This window comes from Cupressus sempervirens, chromosome 5 (assembly GCF_028749045.1).
Source record: "Cupressus sempervirens isolate cs-2001-9-10 chromosome 5, ASM2874904v1, whole genome shotgun sequence".
Lineage (NCBI taxonomy): Eukaryota > Viridiplantae > Streptophyta > Pinopsida > Cupressales > Cupressaceae > Cupressus > Cupressus sempervirens.
Window position 1 is genome coordinate 606,317,116 of NC_143122.1, and position 21,837 is coordinate 606,338,952.

General features: G+C 34.4%; 1 protein-coding gene and 1 pseudogene across 1 annotated transcript in view; both read left to right on the plus strand.

Annotated features, from left to right (window-relative positions):
- Window positions 1-13,607, plus strand: part of LOC149557355 (metal tolerance protein 11-like) — a 128,013-nt gene extending 114,406 nt beyond the window's left edge. Inside the window, exons 3-5 of the mRNA XM_089830231.1 lie at window positions 12,091-12,171; window positions 12,317-12,550; window positions 13,260-13,607. Of these exons, the coding sequence (XP_089686357.1) occupies window positions 12,091-12,171; window positions 12,317-12,550; window positions 13,260-13,607 (663 nt within the window). The remainder of the gene's footprint in view (window positions 1-12,090; window positions 12,172-12,316; window positions 12,551-13,259) is intronic.
- A 4,882-nt stretch (window positions 13,608-18,489) lies between these two features.
- LOC149557356 (uncharacterized) overlaps window positions 18,490-21,837 on the plus strand; it is a 124,092-nt pseudogene continuing 120,744 nt past the window's right edge.

The following is a 21,837-nucleotide window of genomic DNA, read 5'->3' on the forward strand; positions in this document are numbered from 1 at the left end:
AGGATTAGTACACAATTGTGATTGCAGTATAGTTTGGTGAAGGGTCTTTTTGAGATCCTCTGCAATCAATGGATTCATGTTCTAACATGAGGTGTTAGGAACATCCTTTACAATTACTATTTATATAGGTGCTATATGTGGAGGACTTGGTGGTGGTAGTTGGTGCCTTGGACACTCTACTCTGGTTGCTGCTCCTCAGCTATTGCCTCTTCACCCTATGTCTTCTCCAATGTTTCCTCTTCTTTTTCTTTCTCTCCTTATTCCTCTTTCTCAATCTCCTCTTCTTCTTCATCATTTCTCCCATCAAAGGGGTCTTCCTACCCTTCCTTTACTATTGTTAACCCATAGATTAGTTTCCACATTTGTGTGGACTTTTGCACAACATCTTCTATTTGGTTTTGCAAAATACTAAAGGCTCTGTATTTGGGTGAAAATTTGCTCCCATGCTTTTTGCTAGCCTTAGTTATTTGACATTTTTTTAGTTCTAGCATTACATGATCCAATGTTTAATCCCTTATTTCTTTCTCCATTTTGAGACAGTAATGCCATTTATTTTCAACTAATGAGCTTAGCTCCTTAGGCATTGAGTTGTCTAGTTCAAGTGGGGTGGTCTTGAACTTAGCCATCATAGTGTAGATGGACTCTACTACTATATTTTTTTGTTCCTTTGAAAACTTATTAAAATCAATGGTCTTTAGACGAGTTAGATCTGCATTATCTCTAATTTTATTTCAAACACTTTCCAAATTAGATATGATAGAATGTCTTACCAATATGAATTGATCTTCATCACACTTTGTCCTTTCTTCATCTGATTCAGGAGGTGCAACATACTTTATTCTTTTCTTCTACTCTGTAGGCCCTCCTTGTTCTATTGCCTTTTGCTTCTCCTATTCTTTTTCTACCTGAGTTGTAGCCCTGGTATCTACCCTTGTAGTTGGCTTGGCTAGGCTTGGCTTTGTTGTTATTTTCTTCACCTTTGGTTATGTAACTGGCTATTTTTGAGCTTTTCTCTTCTTTGGCTCGGCCTTAGGTGCTTCTTGCTTGGCACCTTCCTCCTCTTCAGCATCCTCCAAAAAAACTTGGGTTAAAGCAAGTGGTCCCTGACCTTGTTCCTCTTCATCATCCTCAACTTCTTCACCTTCTTCTTCTACTTCTACAGTGCCCTCACCAAATTTGGCCTTTAGCTTCTTAAAAAATTTATCCTTCTTTTTTAGAGTGGAGGTAGTCTTTAACTCCATATACATTTTTGATCTCACCACATCATAGGTTCCAAAATGTGGTGGATCCTTGTCTATTTCCTCTACTAATAATGTAGTTATTGCTACTGATGCTTCATCTATGTTTATTTAATAACCAAGAGGTATTAACCATATCACTTTTGGTATGGTAGCTTAAATGTATGTATAGTCAATATCTACAAGAAAACATACATCATTTACATGTTTTTCTACTAAGGAAACTAGTATTCTTAGCCTTTTCTTCATTGACTTCTTGAAGTCTTCAAAATAGCTAGTCATTAAGGTCTCAAAATTAGCTCCCATTTACTCAATATACTCATTTACTTGAGCTATGATTGACCTGTTAGTTTTCTATGCAACTTTGCCAAACGAAGGAAACTCATTCTGAACATAAAAGAATATACAAATCAAAATAGCACCAAATTTGCATTGGGCTCCCTTAGTTCTTCTGATTGCTGCTAAATTCTCACTAATTTGTTGTAGTTGTAGTTCTACAAGATCATAGGTATGATCCTTTTTCACCAATTTGTAGCCTACATCCACTGCAATACAGGGCACACTATTAAGTCTTTGGATTGGTAGAATTTATGTGTAATAACCCTAACAATAAAATCAACAAGAGGGTCTTGAATGGTGTCAACTATCATCCCTCTCTTGTTCCACTTATCACCAATAATTTTCACAATTGCTTCCTTTGCATCACTCCTAAGTGTCTTCGACCAATCTAGGGTTGGGTACCCTATCACTCTATGCACAGTTCTCTTTGTAATTTTCACAAGGCCATCCTCCAACCATAAGCTTCCATCATGTATTCTACTTAGCACTTGTCTAATCCATTCAGTCTTGAATACTGTTGGAAATTCTAGGGCACGCGTTAAACCCTTCTTCTCAACAATATGATATTCATTCTTCAAAACTCTATTTTCACACAATATCTCATAGGCTTCCCACATTTCCATGTCTCCTATGGCTCCAATCTTGCAATTATAACATTTTCTAACATCTTGAACCATGAGTACCTTAGGGGGTATGATAGATAGGGCTCCAACTGGGTCATTTTTATATACTACTTCAGGTATTGGGTGAAAATCAGGTTGTTTTACCTCATTTGACACTAGTTGGACTTCAAATGGTTCCTTCTCCTAAGTTTTCTTAGAGCTATAAGTCATTTTTGCAATCTAAGGTTTGTACACAATGAAAATATGAAATTACGTAGCTCAGCACAAACGTAAATACCTCAAAATTGATGAAATCATGCTGAAATATTGTTAAAATCTGCTTAAACATTGGATTCTCTTCTATGAAGTTGCTCTGTAGTCTTTCTCATCTTTGTTCTTCATTCATGGTGAAGAAAAATGATTGAAGTTATGATAATATGCCCTATTTTTGCTACATTTAATGCTTAGTGTATTTACAGCTATCTACTCAACTTCTAAAGGATTCTAAATTACTCGGCTTCCATTGGTTTTTCATCACTCAGCATCCACAGGAGTATTCTTTACTCGGCTTCAACTAAATTTTCCTCTTTACTTGGCTTCCTCTACCAACTCAGCTCCAATTGATCACTTAGCTTCTACTATTTTTGATAGTTAATTTGGCATGTACTTGATTTTTACTCGACATCTGAGGGCAACTCGACAACATTGATGAAAACTTGAAATTTTAACTTTGCATCTCTAATCATGTTGATCTCTTCTTTTTAGTATTTTCTTATTTAGGAACTAATGTATGATAAAGCTTTGTAAATCAGTCCCTCATGCCTTCTCTTTACTTAGTTTGATGAAGTGTGATCACTTGACCTTTTAGGTGAAGTGATCCCTTCATTTGATGTGCTAGACCCATCTTTCTTCTTCCATGTCTTATTCATTTCTCCTTTGATGTGTTCAACATCTACCTTAACTTTACCTTTGTTGTTCTTTGAGTTAGGTGCCTTTGACCTTGTTGGGAAATTCTTGCTAATATGACCAGTCTTCAAGCAATTGAAACATGTGGTTTGGCTCAACCATCTACTGCAGTTCTCACTAAAATGTGTTCTTATGCAATTTTTAGGAATGTGTCCATATTTTTTATAGTAATGACAGCTATACCTGGTGTTGTAGTTATAGTGATGTCCATGGTTGTTTCCCATTGCTGGCTGATTAGGTTTCCACATAGGCTTTGATCTACACTCAAAAGCTCTATATCCATACTTCTTGCAATTGTAGCAATGTCCTTCAAATATTTGTGTTCTTATAGTCCTAGTCTTGCAATTATGTGCTTGAAGTCCTTGTTTTTTGCACTTATGAAAATGACTCACATTCTTAGGTTTGTCATGTTGATGCATATTCTTGCTCCTACATACATTAGAGGTATGTCCCTTTTTACCATAGAAATGACAAGTAGGTTTAGTGTTCTTACCTTTGTTACTCCTTTCTTCTATAGTCTTGGATGACTCTCCTTGTTTAGTACTGATGTATCCTAGTCATGAAGTGTCATTGCTAGCCCTTGGTGATTTTAGTAGCTGCTCAAAGTACTTGATGGCCTCATTAGGTTTTTTGAAGCTCTCTACAATCTCCTTTTCTCTTTTCAGGTCATTTTGTAGTTATTCATTTTGTATCTTCAATGTAGAGATCTCAATATCCTTGACATTTAGTTCATGATCTGCATTCACTATCTCGCCTAAGGTGTCTATCTACATGTTTGAAATTTTGGCAAGCTTAATTGACTTTTCTTCCAGCATGTTGGCAAGGTTTCTCTTGTCTTCTTCTAGCATAGCCTTGTCTTCAATGGTTCTTTTCTTCTGTTTAGTCACCTCACAAAGCATCATGGCTTGTGATTCTTGTTCAAGCTTGAGTGTTCTGATTTCTTCTGCTTGGGCTCTGTTCTTCTCCATTAGGTTTGCTATTACTACATCAAACTCTTTGGAATCTCCATTTGTAAATAGTTTTCAGGTGTCAATCTCCTTCGATTGTGTATCATTCTCAGCTATGGCAATCTCTTTTTTTCTCTTTAAGGATTTTCTCAGTTCCTCTCTAGCTTCTTCCAAAGCATGTAAAGAAAGTTTTATATCAATTGTCTGATTCTCTATGATCTTCCCAAGTTCGTAAACTTCCATTTCTAGATCTTTTCTCCAAGTTGTAAGGCTCCTTCTTGTGATAAATTGGCTTTAATACCAATTGTTGGAATTTACAAGTGGGAAGATTTACTTCTGAGCGGGGGGGGGTGTAAATCAGAATCAACTAACTTTAACCTTTTCAAATCCTTTTAAATGAAAACATTCACATGCATCTAATCCATCTAATAAACATGAAATTAAAGACATGCATGAAAATAGATAACACAAGATTTGGTAACCTAGAAACCCTCCAAAATGAGAAGGTAAAACTGGGGTGGGGATTACACCCACAAATTATCACTGCAACAATATGTAACTATTCAAGGTTATAAAGTTTGACCACTTCCAATGGTCTACCCTATGAAAGGCTTATCCTATTAAAGACTTTACCCCCTATTAAAAGTGACCAGGTGAAAGGATTTACAAACATTCACTTGGAATGCTACCCTGCTAAAGGATTTACAATCCTGTTAAGGATCTACAATATGGCTATTAAACTAGTATGGCTGCTAGACCAACCTATCATTATAGGATTTTCATTCTCACAATATAATGGTTAGAAAGTATAGAAGAATGTCTTGACGTGATGACTTACAATCCTAAATTGTTGATTCTAGATCCTTGTTCTACTTTGTCTACTTTGATCCTTACTCGATCTGATATGTCACTCTTTGTAACTATGATACTCTATTCTTGATCAACTAGATTCTACAATGCTGATATACTCTTCTCTAAGTCTTTAAACACCCCTTTGAACTTTGCTATAATTCACCCATACATTTCTCTCTCTCTCTCTCTCACACACACACACACACATAAAATGGGGTATTGTCCTCCTTTTATATATTTTGAAGACTTAGGGTTAGATATGAATCTATGATCAATATTTACTCTTCATTTCTCGCTCAATTCTTGCACTTTTCCTATTGGTTGCATGCCTTCTCCATTTTTCTTATTGGCTGCATGTTGATTATATAGGTAATGCAAAAGATTCGATCTTATCTTCAAGATCCTTCGAGATTCATCTTATGTCTACTTCAAAAATGGTTTACATTTGAGTTTGTGAAGATACAAACTCATATGTTGATTTTGTGTTACTCGACACTTACTAGTTGCTGATGCTTAGCACATATGGGAATCTTGTATCACTTGGCTCCTATAGCAATTCTATTTCACTCAGCATCTATAATCTGCTTGGCACCTATAGTGACTCAGCATCACTTATCACTCAGCACTTGAACTTCACTCAACACCTGAAGATTAATCAGCACTTGAAGTTCACTTAGCACCTATTGAATTCTCTAGCTTGACATATACTGTAGCTCAACTTCTGTATTATACTCGGCATCATCTTGAGAATTGGTTAAGAGTATTGACACTCAATTTTCAAAACCAATCTGAGACTAACACAAAAGATGGTAAATCAGACGTAGAGGAAGTACCTACAAAAGTTGCAAATATGTTGCAAGAGTTTTCTAATATTGTGTTAGATAATGTACTTGATGGATTACCCCCAGTGATGAAGATTAGTTACTAGATGGATTTGATTTTAGGAGCCAGTTTTCCAAACAAGGCAACACATAGAATGACACCAGTAGAAAGTGAAGAGTTGAACAGACAAGTCCATGAGTTGTTGCAGAAGGAGTTTGTTTGAGAGAGTCTAAGTCCATGTGTTCTATCAATAGTATTAGCACCAAAGAAGAATAGATAATGGAGGATGTGCATAGATTCTCATGCTATTAACAAGATCACAATCAAATAAAAATTTCCATTGCCAAGGATGGATGATATTATGGACTATTTGAGTGGAGTTGTGTATTTCACAAAGATAGATCTGAAGAGTGGATACCATCAAATTTGCATTAGAGAAGTGATGATTGGAAGATTGCCTTCAAGACAAGGGAAGGACTATATGACTGGTTAGTCATGCCTTTTGTGCTAACCAATACAACAAGCACTTTCATGAGGCCCATGAATGAGGTACTCAAGGATTTTCTAGGTAAGTTTGTCATCATTTACCTAGATGATATTTTTATCTTTAGTAAGACATTGGAGGATCATTTGATGCATATCTAGAAGGTGTTTGATAAGTTGAGGAAAGAAAGGTTGATGATAAACTTGAAGACACTAGTACATTTGAGGTCATTTTTCAACCATTATTGGTCAAAATTTTGATCCAATTTTTGACCAAATCTCGACCAAGTTTGACCAACCCATTGGTTGAAAAAAAATTTGTCAAAATTTTGACCAATACGTTGGTCAAAACCTTTAAAACATGTTGGCACAAGTTCTACCAAGCATTGGTCAAAATTTTGACCAATGCTTGGTCGAAAACTACCAAGGATTGGAAAAAATTTTGAACAATGATTGGTCAAAAATAGCCATGCTTTGGTCAAAATTTTGACCAATTCTTGGTAGAAAACTGCTAGGCATTGGTCAAAATTTTTTTGAGGCTCACACTTGTTGAGGTCCACTTCAGCAATGGCTCTTCCTATGAAATTATTTTGTAAAACCTTTCTAATGAGATAATGTGTTATGAGCTCTTCATCAATGGGATGGAACGTGAATCCAGGAGGCAGTTGTGCATCACCCATATCATGATTGTAACTAAAGTTAAGAGCCTCTATTATTGAATTCTCTTAACTTTAGTTATAGTCATGATATGGGTGATGCACAACTGCCTCTTGGATTCATGTTCCATCCCACTAAGAGCTCATAACACATTATCTCATTAGAAAGGTTTTACACAATAATTTCTCAGGAAGGGCCATTGCTAAAGTGGACCTCAACAAGTGTGAGCCTCAAGGAGGGTTCAATTCCCTCCTTTTTTATTCACTATGCATATAATCCCACACACCTATTTGATCTCGAATGATGATATGTACTGAATGCTAAGTGTCTGTGCTACGTACTCCAAAATGATCCATTTCATGCCTTCATCTATACACAATGTCTTTCTAGTTTCTTTCTACTCGCACACCCATTTCATTTCATATGATCATCTAAAAATTGTGTCACTCTAAGCTCTCAATTGTTTCCTCTTGATTGATCATCTCATAACTATTGAATGAGAGCTTTGGGATAAGCTATAGGCATCCATCAAAGCATAAAGGATTTTCTCAGATGATGTAGATGAAGTAGTAGCATTTGCCTTGGGAGACATACTTGCAAAATGGAAGCATAGATAAGTCATGTGAATTATTTGACAAGATGCCTAAATGTAATGTGGTCATCAAAAGCCATGGTTATTGGATATGCACAAAATAGATATATTGAGAGAATATATTTGTTTAAGTTGCAACTGCCCTGGTAAACATGCATGCAAAATGTGGAATTATAGGTAAGGCATTTTAATTGTTTTATTGACTGCCTCCATGAAATGTCGTCTAAGGGCAAGCCAATATTGCAAGATATGCATATTTATTTGTTGAATATATCTAGATGATGTAGTGACATTCTTGTTATTGAAACCAATGCCACATATGTATAAAACTGGGATTCCAACTCTTGTTGAGGTTGTAAATTATGTTGAACATAGTCTCAAGCCATAATAGTTTTCTATCTGCCAAAATTAGAGAGAGAATCATACAAACTTGTGTGAGATCTTTGTATTTTCTTTGATATGATATTCAAGAAAAGGATGAGAAACAAAACTCTAAATAAGCGAGCAAGCTCTCCATGTGCTCCACACCCCACAAGTAAATCTACTCTAATAATAGAGGTAATCAAAAACTAGTTCACTTTGCATTTGTAACCTTGGGAAGGCTCTTAGCAACATGCTCGCACTGAACCTTTGACGTAAAGGAGAAATAGAAAAGCTCACAACCCTTAGGAAAGCTTTATTAGATAAGAAGTTTCCAAGCAGACACAAATCCTCACTAATAATGTTGTTGTCATTTTCTTGTTTAAATCCAAACAAAGTTGTATTATCTTGGGCACAGGAGACTACTGTTTTTTGTGGTTAAGGATCCTTTAGGTCAGTAGAATCACATTCAAATTGGATATGACATTGCAGTAAGAAAACTATAATAAGAGCTAGGAGCTTGCCTAGTGATTAGGGCTTGAGATTGGACACTACATGAAGCATTTGTAGACATTTGAGTTTGAAGCGTCACCAGCACAAAATCAACTGAAAAGGAAACTTGGCAAATAAAACTAAATAAAAATAGTCCTCTTTAGTAAATATCAACATTGTATGAACAATACCATTACAGTGCACTATACTTGGTACAAATATATTGTTGGCTGAGTCCCATGACATAATGCCAGTTCCTAGGTACATCAATATGCCTACTTATCTAGGTATATCATTTTCTTACGGATAAAGGACAATCTACTAAAAAAAGAAAAGACCAATTTTTACAAATTCACACAAGTATAAACCCATTCATCTCTGAAGGTAATGCTCTTACTGCTATTTCACCCCCAGTAAATTTGCTGTAAGTTCGCAAGTGACGATAGTTGTAGCATTAGCAAGGAAAGCTCTCATCAATGTAGGCCCCAAGCCAGCATATAATCCTCTAAAACTGAGCTCTCTATAAATCTATCAAACATAGAATTGGAAAATGGTTTCATGTTCATTACTATGAGCACTTCTTGCTTTTAAATTCATCTATTGGTTATCTAAGACTACTTAATAGAATAGATACTAGACAAAAAGGTAGAAGCTAAGTCCCATGGTATTTGAATATTTAAATTTTAATCTTTTAACCTAATTCAATAATCCAACCATCAATCCTAACAGATATCCTAATTGTTTTCATAAGAATCCAATAGCCTTGTAAAAGCCTAATCAAAATATTTATTAAAAATTAATTTAAAAACATTTTTTTTAGAGTAGGGTCCATGTAAAAATGAAATTTTATGTCCTACCATCCTGATTGTGTGTATAGGATTTCTGCTAGCATTAATATTTGGAGCTGTCTGAATACTAATTTTTGCAACATCAAGAGGCAAAATAGCTGAGAAAAGGGAATTGTTAGATTAAGTACCATGGTAGATTCAAAAAGAAAAACAACATCAAACATACCTTTCTTCTTGTGGCATTCTAGAATGAATGCAGATTGATGGAAGGTTGCACTCCACAGGAAGCTTGTTCAACTCTGTAGCTCTAATAACACTCTTGACAAATATCACAACTCGATTGAAGTCCAGTGCATCAAGCAGATCATTCAGCTTTTGATTCTTCTCTAGCTCACTCAGTTTGATGTAGTGCTAGAAGAATCTCAAGACATAAATACCAAACACAACAAAAGAGAGAATTGTTACTATTTTATCAGACATTATTAAACTCAAATAAATTCAATACCTGAACTAAACCATGAAGTATCAATTTTTCCTAATCGTCAACATATATCTCCATAGGCTATAAATAGAAACAAATGTGTGTAACATTAGGTGGTGTGATCACCATCAAGAGCCAATAGTGCTACAATAATCCACCTCATAATTGTACCACAAAAAGAACTAAACATAGCTAGTGCAATTATCATCAAAACTTCCAGAGGTTAAGACATGATTTGTGCCCTTGAAGAATAGTTTATCTAGTGAACCTATCAAGGTAATTATAGAGAAACTAAAGATGGCACTTATATCTGCAACAAATGAGGTTTTCATATGACACTTTATTCACAAAGCTAAAGAAAATCTAGTTAGAAGATGCAAATATGAGTTAAGCCGTGACTATCCATTTGAGTTAGGTGACAATGAGATGTTGCAAAACATACCAAATTAGAGTTACCAATAAATAATTTTTGCAATTCACACAAGTATATTTATTATTTACAATTTATAGACTTATTGTGCCAAAATTATTAAATAAGAGAAACCAGTGAACAATATTGTGTTGTCTCTTGCACATAATATTAAGTTCTGGCTAAATTGATAATCTTTTTTTGTTTAAATTTATTTACTCTTAATCCAAGCATTCCATTTATCTATCCCAATTCCCAACCTTAAAGTAGACGATCATTTAGCTCTTCCCACTCATATTTATTGTGCCCAAGTGGCTGTGTACCTAATTACTATTAATTCTTTAGAAATAGACTTTCCCAACTCTTGCAATGCAATCACCCATGCAAGGGAAACTTTGGACTTCTAATCCTGCATCATATCCAAAGGATGGATCTCATACACAGTGTTGTCCAAGAACATTTTTTCACAATGTTATGAATCATGGAAACTAAATATCTTTAAAAGTAGGCATTGTATGACTGGAAAAAAAATAGCCAAAAGGATATTGAGAATAAAATTTGGCATGAAGTGCAAGTTTTTTTCAATCTTCGTTGTTCTTCTGCAAACTTCAAATTTTTACTGTCCTCTAGGCTATCATTAGCTTCATCTCCATATTTCTCTCCCATCTCTAGATCTTCAAAATCTCCATAAGCAGAGTCATCATCTTCATCACTCTCATCCATTGCTTCACCTCAGCGAGCAACCTTTGACCAATCACTAGTAACAAAGCAGTCACGAATGCTTTCAAGTACATCCTGATTTAACCAATCACTTAATTGTGAATCATCTACATGTGGCTTAGTGTAGTCATCAGCATTCGGATCTTCAACATTGAGATGCACATCATTTTTTTTATGTCAAAGTATAAGTAGAAAAATATTAAGTTTGTGATATAAATAATTGCTTATAGAATAGAAAACATGCAAAAAAAATAGCAAATGGTTTTCCATCGCACAATTTTCTTGCTCCATAGTAATTGTGACCCGATTGGAGGAAAAGAATGAATGCGGATAGGTTTCAATAAACAATGAAGCATTACAATACATATAAATATCATATCAATCAACACAATGTCTGAGGTGGGAATACCGATAAATCGTCAAACACTTCAAAGTTGAACCTAGCTTATATCTGCACACCAAAACCTTGAATCTAGTAGCCATGAGAACAAGTTTGGGAGGGTAGAGAAAACTAGGACAAGCTACAGCTTCCGAAAAATTCTAGGAACAGAAGTTTTAAGCGAGTGCATCCCCTTTTTTATTTTTCTGCATCAAACCTTTTCTCTACTACAATGCCTATTTTTGTATCTTGAATATTCACCAAAATGCTCTACATAAAAATTAGGGAAGTAATAACATGATATTAGTATCAATGTTGTTAAGGAACAAGATAGCTAAATATCATCACCTAAAAGGTCAGGTATTTAAATATCATCACCTAAAACTTATGCAACTTTGATTGTTATTAATTAGGTTTTCCACTTGTAGTTGTGCTTGTTATATATAATGTACTTTAAGCTCTTCTCATGGCCTCTTGACTTCTTATCCTTTGGTTTCTTAGTTGATATTTGATAAGAGATCCCATGAAATAGGGAAGCATCCATATGGGAAACTTTTTCATTGCAAAATCCAAAATCCAAAGATGTTACTATTTTTTAACCTTAAGATTTGGAACTTGATGTTTTATTGTTTCAAATTGCATTTGTGTGCTACCCTACATCCTTAGTAATGGGGCTTTCATTTTAATTTATGAATAAGATTAGGATGAGACTAATTAAGATCTTTGAGTAATTTCATAGGAGATATCAATATAAGAGAAGATTAATTCTATTCTTGATTAGTGTAAGAAATTCTTTTAGATTGTTCATTGTAGTTTGTGTTTTCTATTGCTATGGTTACTCATTGATATGTGAATGTTCATATTCTTTTTGTCATGGTCTATATTAATTGCTCAAAGAATGAGCATTGTGAATTGTCCAACACTAATTTAGTGTTAATTCATAATAGAATGCTCCATGTGCAGGGAATTCTAGTTTTTACTTCAATTATGGTTACATTGGGACTACAGATTGTGTTAGAGTCTATTCAACAACTTGTTTCAAAGGTAAATTCCCCATTCAAGGATATACCTTTAAGAAAAAGATATATATTTCCCCCTAATGGTTCTCATGATGATTTGAACTTTTCATGAACATGGAAGATATATTATATGCTTTTTGGTCACTTGTTTAGCTTTGTGTATTGTGCAGAATAGAGGTGTATTGTTTGAAGGAGATAGGCGGTTCTGGGTTGTTGGAATTATGGTTTCAGTTACTATTGTGAAGTTGGTCCTTGTGATCTATTGGTGGACTTTTACAAATGAGATAGTAAAGGTATATGCCCAAGATCATTTCTTTGATGTCATCACCAATTCAATTGGTCTCACTGTTGTAGTTCTTGGAAGTAAATTTTATTGGTGGATTGATCCAGCTAGAGCAATAGTGGTAAGCACTTCTCTAACCTTTTACTTTACACTGTAACATAGGATACTTCACATTTTGATTTTCTACAATAATGCCTACATAGTTAATAAAGCCAAATAATGTCTATATATGTGCTCCTAGCTACCTCGTATAACCCACATCAAACATATAATATGTTTCCACTTTCCACTAATTAGTAGTTGTTTTAAAGAGTCCAAGTAGATGTGACCATTTGCATTACTTGATTCTGGAGATCTTATTTGTTTAGAACAGTATTGAGGTTTCATTTCCTCAGAGATGATAGTAACGACTACTGTAAGGCATATGTATGTATACAATGTATTTAGAACACATGACTACAAATAATACTAGTTGGCTCCTTCAGGATTACCATATCTAACCTCTCTTTGTATGTACATATAGGGATACAAAATTTTGTCTTTATAGATGATAACACTGATAACAATCATTTAGAAAGCTAGTGAGTAATAATAGCTGTAGGCATGCACAATAACAAAGAGGATGTATTCTTTTTTATTTAAGCTTGATCATTAGTATCTATCAAGTTATTTGTAGGGTGGTGGTAGCAAGAAGGATGTATAATCTTGTGATCACTAAAGCCAAAATATAGATTACCAAGCTTCCTCTGAGTAGATGCCAAGTATGCTTAAAGTTTATATTAATGTATATAATTTGAAATACTAAACCTGATAGTGGGTCTTTTGTATAGTTAGCACTCTATACAATTAGGACATGGTCAAGCACAGTTTTGGAGAATGTGAATTCTTTGGTGGGGAAAATAGCATCGCCTGATTATTTGCAAAAATTGACATATATCTGTTGGAATCATCACAAAGACATACACCACATTGATACCTTCAGAGCTTACATATTTGTGTCTAATTTATTTGTTGAAGTTGACATTGTGTTACCCAGTGATATGCCCTTGCAGGATGCTCGTGACATTGGAGAAGCACTTCAAGAAAAATTGGAATCTCTTCCTGAAATAGAATGGGGTTTTGTGCATCTAGAAAATGAATATTCTCATAGACCTAAGCATGGGAATGGAAATTTGTAGATGTCTATGATAGGTTGTATACTTTAACTAATTTCCCAGCATCTTCTACCCTTTTTATAAACCTATTATATCTTAGAATCATTTAGAATGCTAGTGAGTAATAATAGCTATAGGCATGCACAATAACAAAGAGGATGTATTATTTTTTATTTAAACTTGATCATTAGTGTCTATCAAGTTATTTGTGTGGTGGTGGTAGCAAGAAGGATGTATAATCTTGTGATCACTAAATCCAAAATACATATTACTAGGCTTCCTCCAAGAAGATGCCAAGTATGCTTCAAGTTTATATTAATGTGTAGAAATACTAAAGTTGGTAGTGGCTCTTTTGTGCAGTTAGCACTCTATACAATCAGGACATGGTCAAGCACAGTTTTGGAGAATGTGAATTCTTTGGTGGGGAAAACAACGTCACCTGATTATTTGCAAAAATTGACATATCTCTGTTGGAATCATCACAAACACATACGCCATATTGATACCATCAGAGCTTACACATTTGTGTCTCATTTCTTTGTTGAAGTTGACATTGTGCTACCCAGTGAGATGCCCTTGTAGGATGCTCATGACATTGGAGAAGCACTTCGAGAAAATTTGGAATCTCTTCTTGACATAGAACGGGCTTTTGTGCATCTAGACTATGAATATTCTCACAGATCTGAGCATGGGAACAGAAATTCCTAGATGTCTATGATAGGTTGTATACTTTAACTAAATTTCCTAGCATCTTTTGCCCTTTTTATAAACCTATTATGGTCAAGCAGTATATTTCTTGCAACATTATATGTAACCACTATCAATGTTGTGTATGAAGCACATGCCATCAAAAATATCTAAATGATTGTTGACCAAGGCATAGACTTATTTAAGGTAGTTCTCAAAACGTTTCCCTATATGGGGAAAAGTAGTAAAATATTAACACCTAAGGCTTTCTTACTATGAAATTATATCGAATGAATACAAAATTATTATTTGCCTACCTACCCATAACAAAGGTATTCCCAACCTTAACATAATAGAGCTAATTCTTCAGACAGATGGGAAAAATTTATTTAGTCTGAAAGGAAGAGCATAAAATCCTATTGCAATTTTTTCATATCCTTACCATTTTGGCCATTACATTAAGGAAATTTAATCATAGGAAGGAGGATAAGGGTGCTTATGGAAGAGGGGAATGGCTATGGATTCCTCACTAGGTACACCCACTCAAATGGATGGTAAAGGGCCACATGAGGCCACAAGGGATGGTATCCACTCTTGGGCCTTAGGTAGAGGAATGATTGGATATGGATTTTTCACTAGGTACACCCACTTGTATGGATGGAAACGGCCACAGGAAACCAAGAGTGATGTCATTTTCTCTTGGACCTAGGGTAGACAATTGATTAAGGCACCCTAATATGCCCCTTATCCTACCTCTCCTATAGTTGAACTCCATTAACAAATTCAGTATTCCATATGATTAAATTAACTGTCCTAATCCTATTTGGAATGATATATGCTTTAATATCGCAAATAAGGAAGATCTATTTGTGGATTATGTGTCAAAGATTTCCTAAAATGTTGCAAGACCAAGTACATGATGTTACACGTTCTATTCTATTTCTTGTTCTACTTGGAATCTTTGATTCAGAGAAAATACTCAAGCATTTATAGAAAGGGGACATTACATACAACAACCATATAAATCAAAGTCTTCCTAAGAAAGTAGCACTATGAAAAGTATATGAAATCTTTTTGTATAACATCAGCTACATGTGTAGTATAACATATTTTAATTAGTCATTACAATAAATGTAAACAAGAAAAGATCATTTTTCATAAGGATTTGATACCTCTCAGAACATATCAGAACCAGAAGATGGATATGTGCAAGTTACTTGTTTTGTGACTAGCAGTCATACAGAATTTGAAAGCCTAGCAAACAACCCAATAATAATATATCTACACACCACTACAAAAAGCACATTTATAACAAAATAAATGCAGCATATCTGATTCATAAAAATGTACCACATATGTTCCTTAAAGTACGCAACAACACATTCTGTGCACATTTCAAGGCTTTCACCATTTGGGGGAGGAATGTCATAACTGCGACACCATTCATGAACTTTCTCCTTTCCATATCTATTAGTTGTTTCCTGTTTGTTGAGGCCTTACAATTCTCCATACCTACATTGCAATAAACATTTATGGAGTAATCATTATAAACTTATATTATACACAGTTTGAAACTATTAATATCCAAGAATTGTTAGCATTAAGCTTTTACATGTGCTCATTGAGTTTCCAAGCTATTATGATTGGAATAGAGTGTTTTTGAGTATCTTCACTGAATATCCTGCTCCATGCCTTGGCTTGCTCACTCTCATTATGTATTATTATTGGTATCTGCATCACACGAAATTCAACTTCAAGCTTTAGTCTTGTTTAACAATTCATTATATAAATGTTGACATCCAAACCTAATCACTCATATTATAGATGTGCTACAAAAACCACAACAATAAATTTGAATTTAAGAACTAGAACGACATCCTAAACACCTCAACCTACCTGGGATAGTCATTTCACAACTACCTCCAAAGAAATGAATCTAATATTTTATTCTTATTTTCATTAAAAGGACCTTTAAATTTATACAAATTGTATAATCGTCATTTTTTAAAACAATAAACACATGGCTTTGAGATGATACTCAAGTTCAAGTCTATCATGACAACTGACCAGCAAATTGTGAACATGAGGTGATTATAGAAGGATGTAATTATATTAACCCAATGCATATTCCAAATAAAATGGGAAAATCTTGACATTATTCAAGAAATTTTAAGATGCACAAATCACATTGAACCAGGTGTTCGGTGAATCCCATGTAAGCACACAGTTTTCTAGCTTTAACCAAAGGTAAGAGGTTTGATACCAACCTCTATAGCTCTAAACATTCAAAAAATTGCTCAAAAAGTTAGAAACTCAGAAGTCAACTATTGAGTAGTGGCTTAGAAATTGGTTGAGTAGCAATGGCCACAATAACCTTTTAGGAATATGAAGGCCTCAGAAAAAAGGATAATTGGAAATTCAGAAGGCTCCTACCAAATGCAATTTATCTAATAAATTCACCCCCTCATTTTTCTCAATGAATAAAACTCCATCTATGCATTTTTCAACTCTTGTTGGATACAAAATTTAAATTTCCTAAGAATTTCAAGATGTGGAATAATGGGAATGTACTAAAGAACCTTGTGAGGCTCTTTTTTTGTTATTTGATCTGAACGATATCTACTAACATGACAATCAAGGCATTCTGTTGCAAATTCATGTTGTTTATGATATAGAATGTGATCATTGGGACATGCATGTATTGTCTGATACTTCATTCCAATCTAATCCATAATGTTAGATAATTCTTGGTACGAACGAGGCAAAATGTTTGATGGTGGTAACAAAAACTCACTAATCAACCTAAAACAACAAATATGCATTGTTAATATAATGAATAGTAATTGTATGTTAACATTGAAGATGACAAAAATGAAATACCTTAGCATACGTGACATTGCTACATTGGATATACTATTCATAACCTTTAAGTTCACCAACAACACTATAGCCGACAGTAGAGTTGTTTGGGAGCCTTTGTATAAGGGTTGGTGTGCCTTCTCAAGTAAAGGTATATCAAGACCATCTTCATCATTATTATCAGATTCACTAGTACCATCATTGTGAGCCTCTTCATCACCTAGCCCAATACCATCTTCTTCAATCGTGTCCTCTGGCACACTATCATCTTCTTCCATGGGAGTGTTATCCTCAACTTGGATATTCACACCTCCATGTTCCTCCAGTAGGAAATCCACATTCAACAATGGATGAAAATTGTGGCCCCCTTCAACATGACCATATTGCCTACAATGACTCTAGACTGTTGTGATTAGAATTCTTTGATTCTTTAAGCCCTTACACTTTTTGCAAGGACAATAACATTTATCAGGTTTTCTTCGTAACTAAGCCCACAATGTAGCCATTGTCTCATTATTTTGTTCTAGGTTCATATTGTCAAGCATGGTCTTTCTTCACAGGAAAATATACCTGCAAATAAATTGGACATGTTGTAGTTAATGTTTGTATCTGCACATATGGAAATTGTTGATTAATGTTTTCAAATGTAACTAAAATGACCCTATAATTTCTAGAAGGCCTAGATGTTTGCAAAATGTGGATTTATAGACAATGTATCTTAGTTATTTTCAAAATGCCTCAAATAGATGTCACAAGTTGAAAGTTACTTAAGTGCTAATAGCAGCATGCCATGACTAATTCTAATAGCAATGACTAATCTGATTAATGCATCAACTAATGAAGATGACTAAAAGATTGAAACATATTAATGCAATCTTCAATCAAGAACATGTGAGCTCAAAAGATGGGTAAATCTCAAAAACTCGTGAGCCTAAGATCATTTCAAAAATAGGCCTAAGGTGGTTAACCTAAGGGTCAAAAAAAGAATTCAGATTTCACTTAATCAAAATCATTCTGCTTCCTTTTAAAGATACATAAAACTATCTGAATTTAAAAATAGCCACAATTTAAAACATACCGATTAAAACTAACTTGATAAATTTAAGACTCAACTTTTCAACTTATCTATAGTTCATATGAATATCAGGATTTAACTGTGTAATTTTAGATGTAGTCAAAAAGTCCCTAGATCTAGAACCTTTAGAGCCAAGCAACAAATTCATTTCTGGAGCACCTCGTTTGAATCAATACAATGTTAATTTTAAAAAGAAGTGTAGAATCTAATGCTATAATAAAAGGGTATGTGAATTTCACTATTGAATTGAGAAGTAAGTCTATTGTGCTTTGATTTCTAGGAGTTATGGGAACCCAGTTATTAAATCCATATTATATTGAGGCTGCCTATGATGATGAGGCTGAGACAGAAGAGCTAAAGCTCATAAAGAAGAGCAGGAACCTGAAATAGTGAGAGGAGGAACTAACTATAGAATCTTGGTTGTACTTTGAAGACCACCCAAGGGACAAGTTCCATACTCTCTCAAAGTTCGTGGAGTCTTGCTAGGATAGGGCATTACTGTTCTTATAGACAATGGGGCCACACATAGCTTTCTTTATTAAGGATTGGTGTCTAAGAGGGGCCTTGCATATTTTGTAAGCCCAAAATAATTACTTTTCAATACTAAGCTTTTTTTAGAATATGGTGGTAGCTATCAATTTTTACATATATGAAATGTGTAACTTTGATTTTACGGATATTACTATCTGAGGGCATCAGGTTGGGGATGTCCTAATGATTTTACAAGCTAGGCACGAGAAGGGGACTTTTCATTCTCATCCCCATTAGTAAAATAATATTACAATTTTAGTTATAGATTTATAATGGTTAACTAAACTATTATGATAGACTTCAGGAATATTCTTTCCTCTTTTAGTTGTCATCTTTTCTTAGTTTTCAATCTTATCCTTATTGGAGAACACAGAGTTGATAGAAATGCTTTTATTACAATTTCCTTCCACAAGCATTTTCTAGTAATTTTTAAATTTTCAAATCCTCCATACAATATACTACTATAGTTATGCTTCTCTTGCTTGTGTGTTGCTCTATGGAGAGAGATTTAATTATGAGCGACCATGAACAGTAAAATGAAACACTTATACAGAAAATAAAAATAATATCCAAGCCACTTATCTTGGGGTTGTACTTAGCATTCCTAGCCTAAAGAGCTATAGCCTTGAGATCCAATTTGCAATCCAAATTTACAGTTGACACAATGTTTCTGTGTATTTTTCCATTGAAGGCATGTGCATCGAGCAAGAAAGATATAATTAAGTTTTGAAAGAAACACAAGGAAGGGTATCTTTGAAATTAGAGCATTCCATTGATTAACACAGACAACAATATAGCCTTATTAAATTAAAAAACATTATCCTCTACATATGTACATAACATTTTACAATGTAAATTGACATAACATTATCCTCTAAGTGATAGTTTGCAAGTTATTAGTTAAGGCATTCACAATGGTATTAGAGTTGTGATCTCGTCAACCAGTGAATAATGCAGAAAAGTTTAAGATGTTTGACAAAACAAAATAGGGTGGATCTTGTTTAGAAGCTGATTGAAATACCAAGGAGCCAACATAAAATGATCAAACTATTTAAAATAATATTGTAGCTTCACAGTAATGCAAAATTCAAATCCAGTTAGAACATCACAGAAAGAGGGAAGCTCATCTTCAAACAACAAACAATTGTTAGTCCCACGCCAAAACCTAGCAAACCTAGGTTCTCAAAAAAGGATGAAGAAAAAGCCTGAGACAACCATTAGCGCGTGAGTTTTTGTATGCACCTTACAAATCAGAACAAAGGTAGGTAAATTTCTAGCATTGCTACAGATTAAATATGCTTCTTGCTTCTCGATAACCCTTCTGATATTCTTTTGTATTTCTACCTACAACAACTAGGTATGCACTTCTGATATTCTTTTGTATTTCTGCCTACAACAACTAGGTATACAATAGCAGAGGTAGACAGTAGTGGGTTAGAAAAATCTCAGAATCTATGACAGTGGTTGTGCTCAACCATTTTGGTTTATATTTTCCCATTTAGAGAATGTTTATTTCTTTTCTTGAAATGGTTTATATATGAGTGTGAATCATTCAAATTTCCTTGGTTAAAAAGATGTTGAGTGAGTGTGTAAATTGGCTTTACACCTGCATTCTACCACCATTTTGTATATGCAATCGCTGAGAATATGCAACTTCTTTGCAATCGCATCCATGATTCTTGACCTAACCCTAACATTTCTTAAGGAAAAAATTATAGTACTTTCTAATTTTTTGTTTATGAAACCATCTTGTTCATATCTACCTACTAACCATGGTAATCCAGATGAAACTAAACATTGACAATTTGTGTTACTCCTCTATGTTACCGTATTACTTAATAAACCCATTTGTAGCAAAGATGTCAAATGTATACTTGAAACCAACATATGCATAATGAAATTTAAACCAAGTGAAATTGATTTTCATGGCTGTAAGCTGCATTCATCTAAAAGAATTGGACTCATTGCATTGCCAATTGTGAATATATCCTGAAAATATCCATTTGTGTCAACAGGCAAGTGTCTTGCAATGGCTTCAAACTTCAATCTGTTTGTCTCTATTGAGGTCTTTTTGGGGAATTTTGTGACAAGAACATTTTTGAATCCATTTTGACTAATTTCTAAGGAAAATAACAAGACATCACTTTTTGAAATGAATGCCTGAGCATTAAGGTATGAGCATTATAGTATGAGACAAATGCGCTAATTTTTGTGACATGTGCAGGCTATTGCAAAATAATGAAATATCAAGTCCACTTCCTGAAGAATTTTTGTAAGGCTCTACTCTTTATCCATATTTTATTTTCCATTTGGGTTCATCTTATGCTAGGTTTTGTTTTAGTATTTAACCTGTATGCCCCATTTTTAGGGATTTGTCCCACAACAATCTGACAGGGTCGGTACCCATGACTCATGCTTGAACAATCATGTACAAACAACCTTCCCTCTTATGCTATGTGGAAATTATGTTTCACATGTGAATGCATTTTTGAATTAAAATATAACTGATATTTAGATTGAAGTGTTGATTCTGGAGTTTGGGTGTTTGGAATTTTCCAGTATCAAAGGAAATCCTCTTCTATTTGGAGGTACTATGCAGAATTGTCTTGGGGAGTCTCCAGCACCCATGGCTTTTACAGTGAATTCATGAGAAGGTGAGGTTATTTTTGCTTCTTCAATCGTTTCAATCTTTATTTGATTTCCTTAGCTAAATAGCTCTTTTATAGGTACGATACCAGTTGGAGTATCTAGAAAACATAAAGTGGCAGTCTCATTCAATGTAAGTCTGGGCCTCTTATGTTTAATGGGTTTTGGAGTTCATATTTTCTTGTGGTGGAGACAAAGACACAATCAACAGGTTTTCTTACTTAGGAAAGATCTTACATGAGACAAATGCTCACGCTTTAACTTTGGTCCCAATGAATTTTTCTTCAACACTTTGAGGTTATCCTTTCCATAACAATCCACCATGCTGGACTAATCCTTCCCACAACCAGAAGATTTTTGTTTAGGTTGCCCTTTACCTCTCTTGACAGTCTCAAAGCTTGACTGTGGCACTTGAGAATTGCTTGGGGTAGACTTTAGTTGTGAAATCCTCTGAAT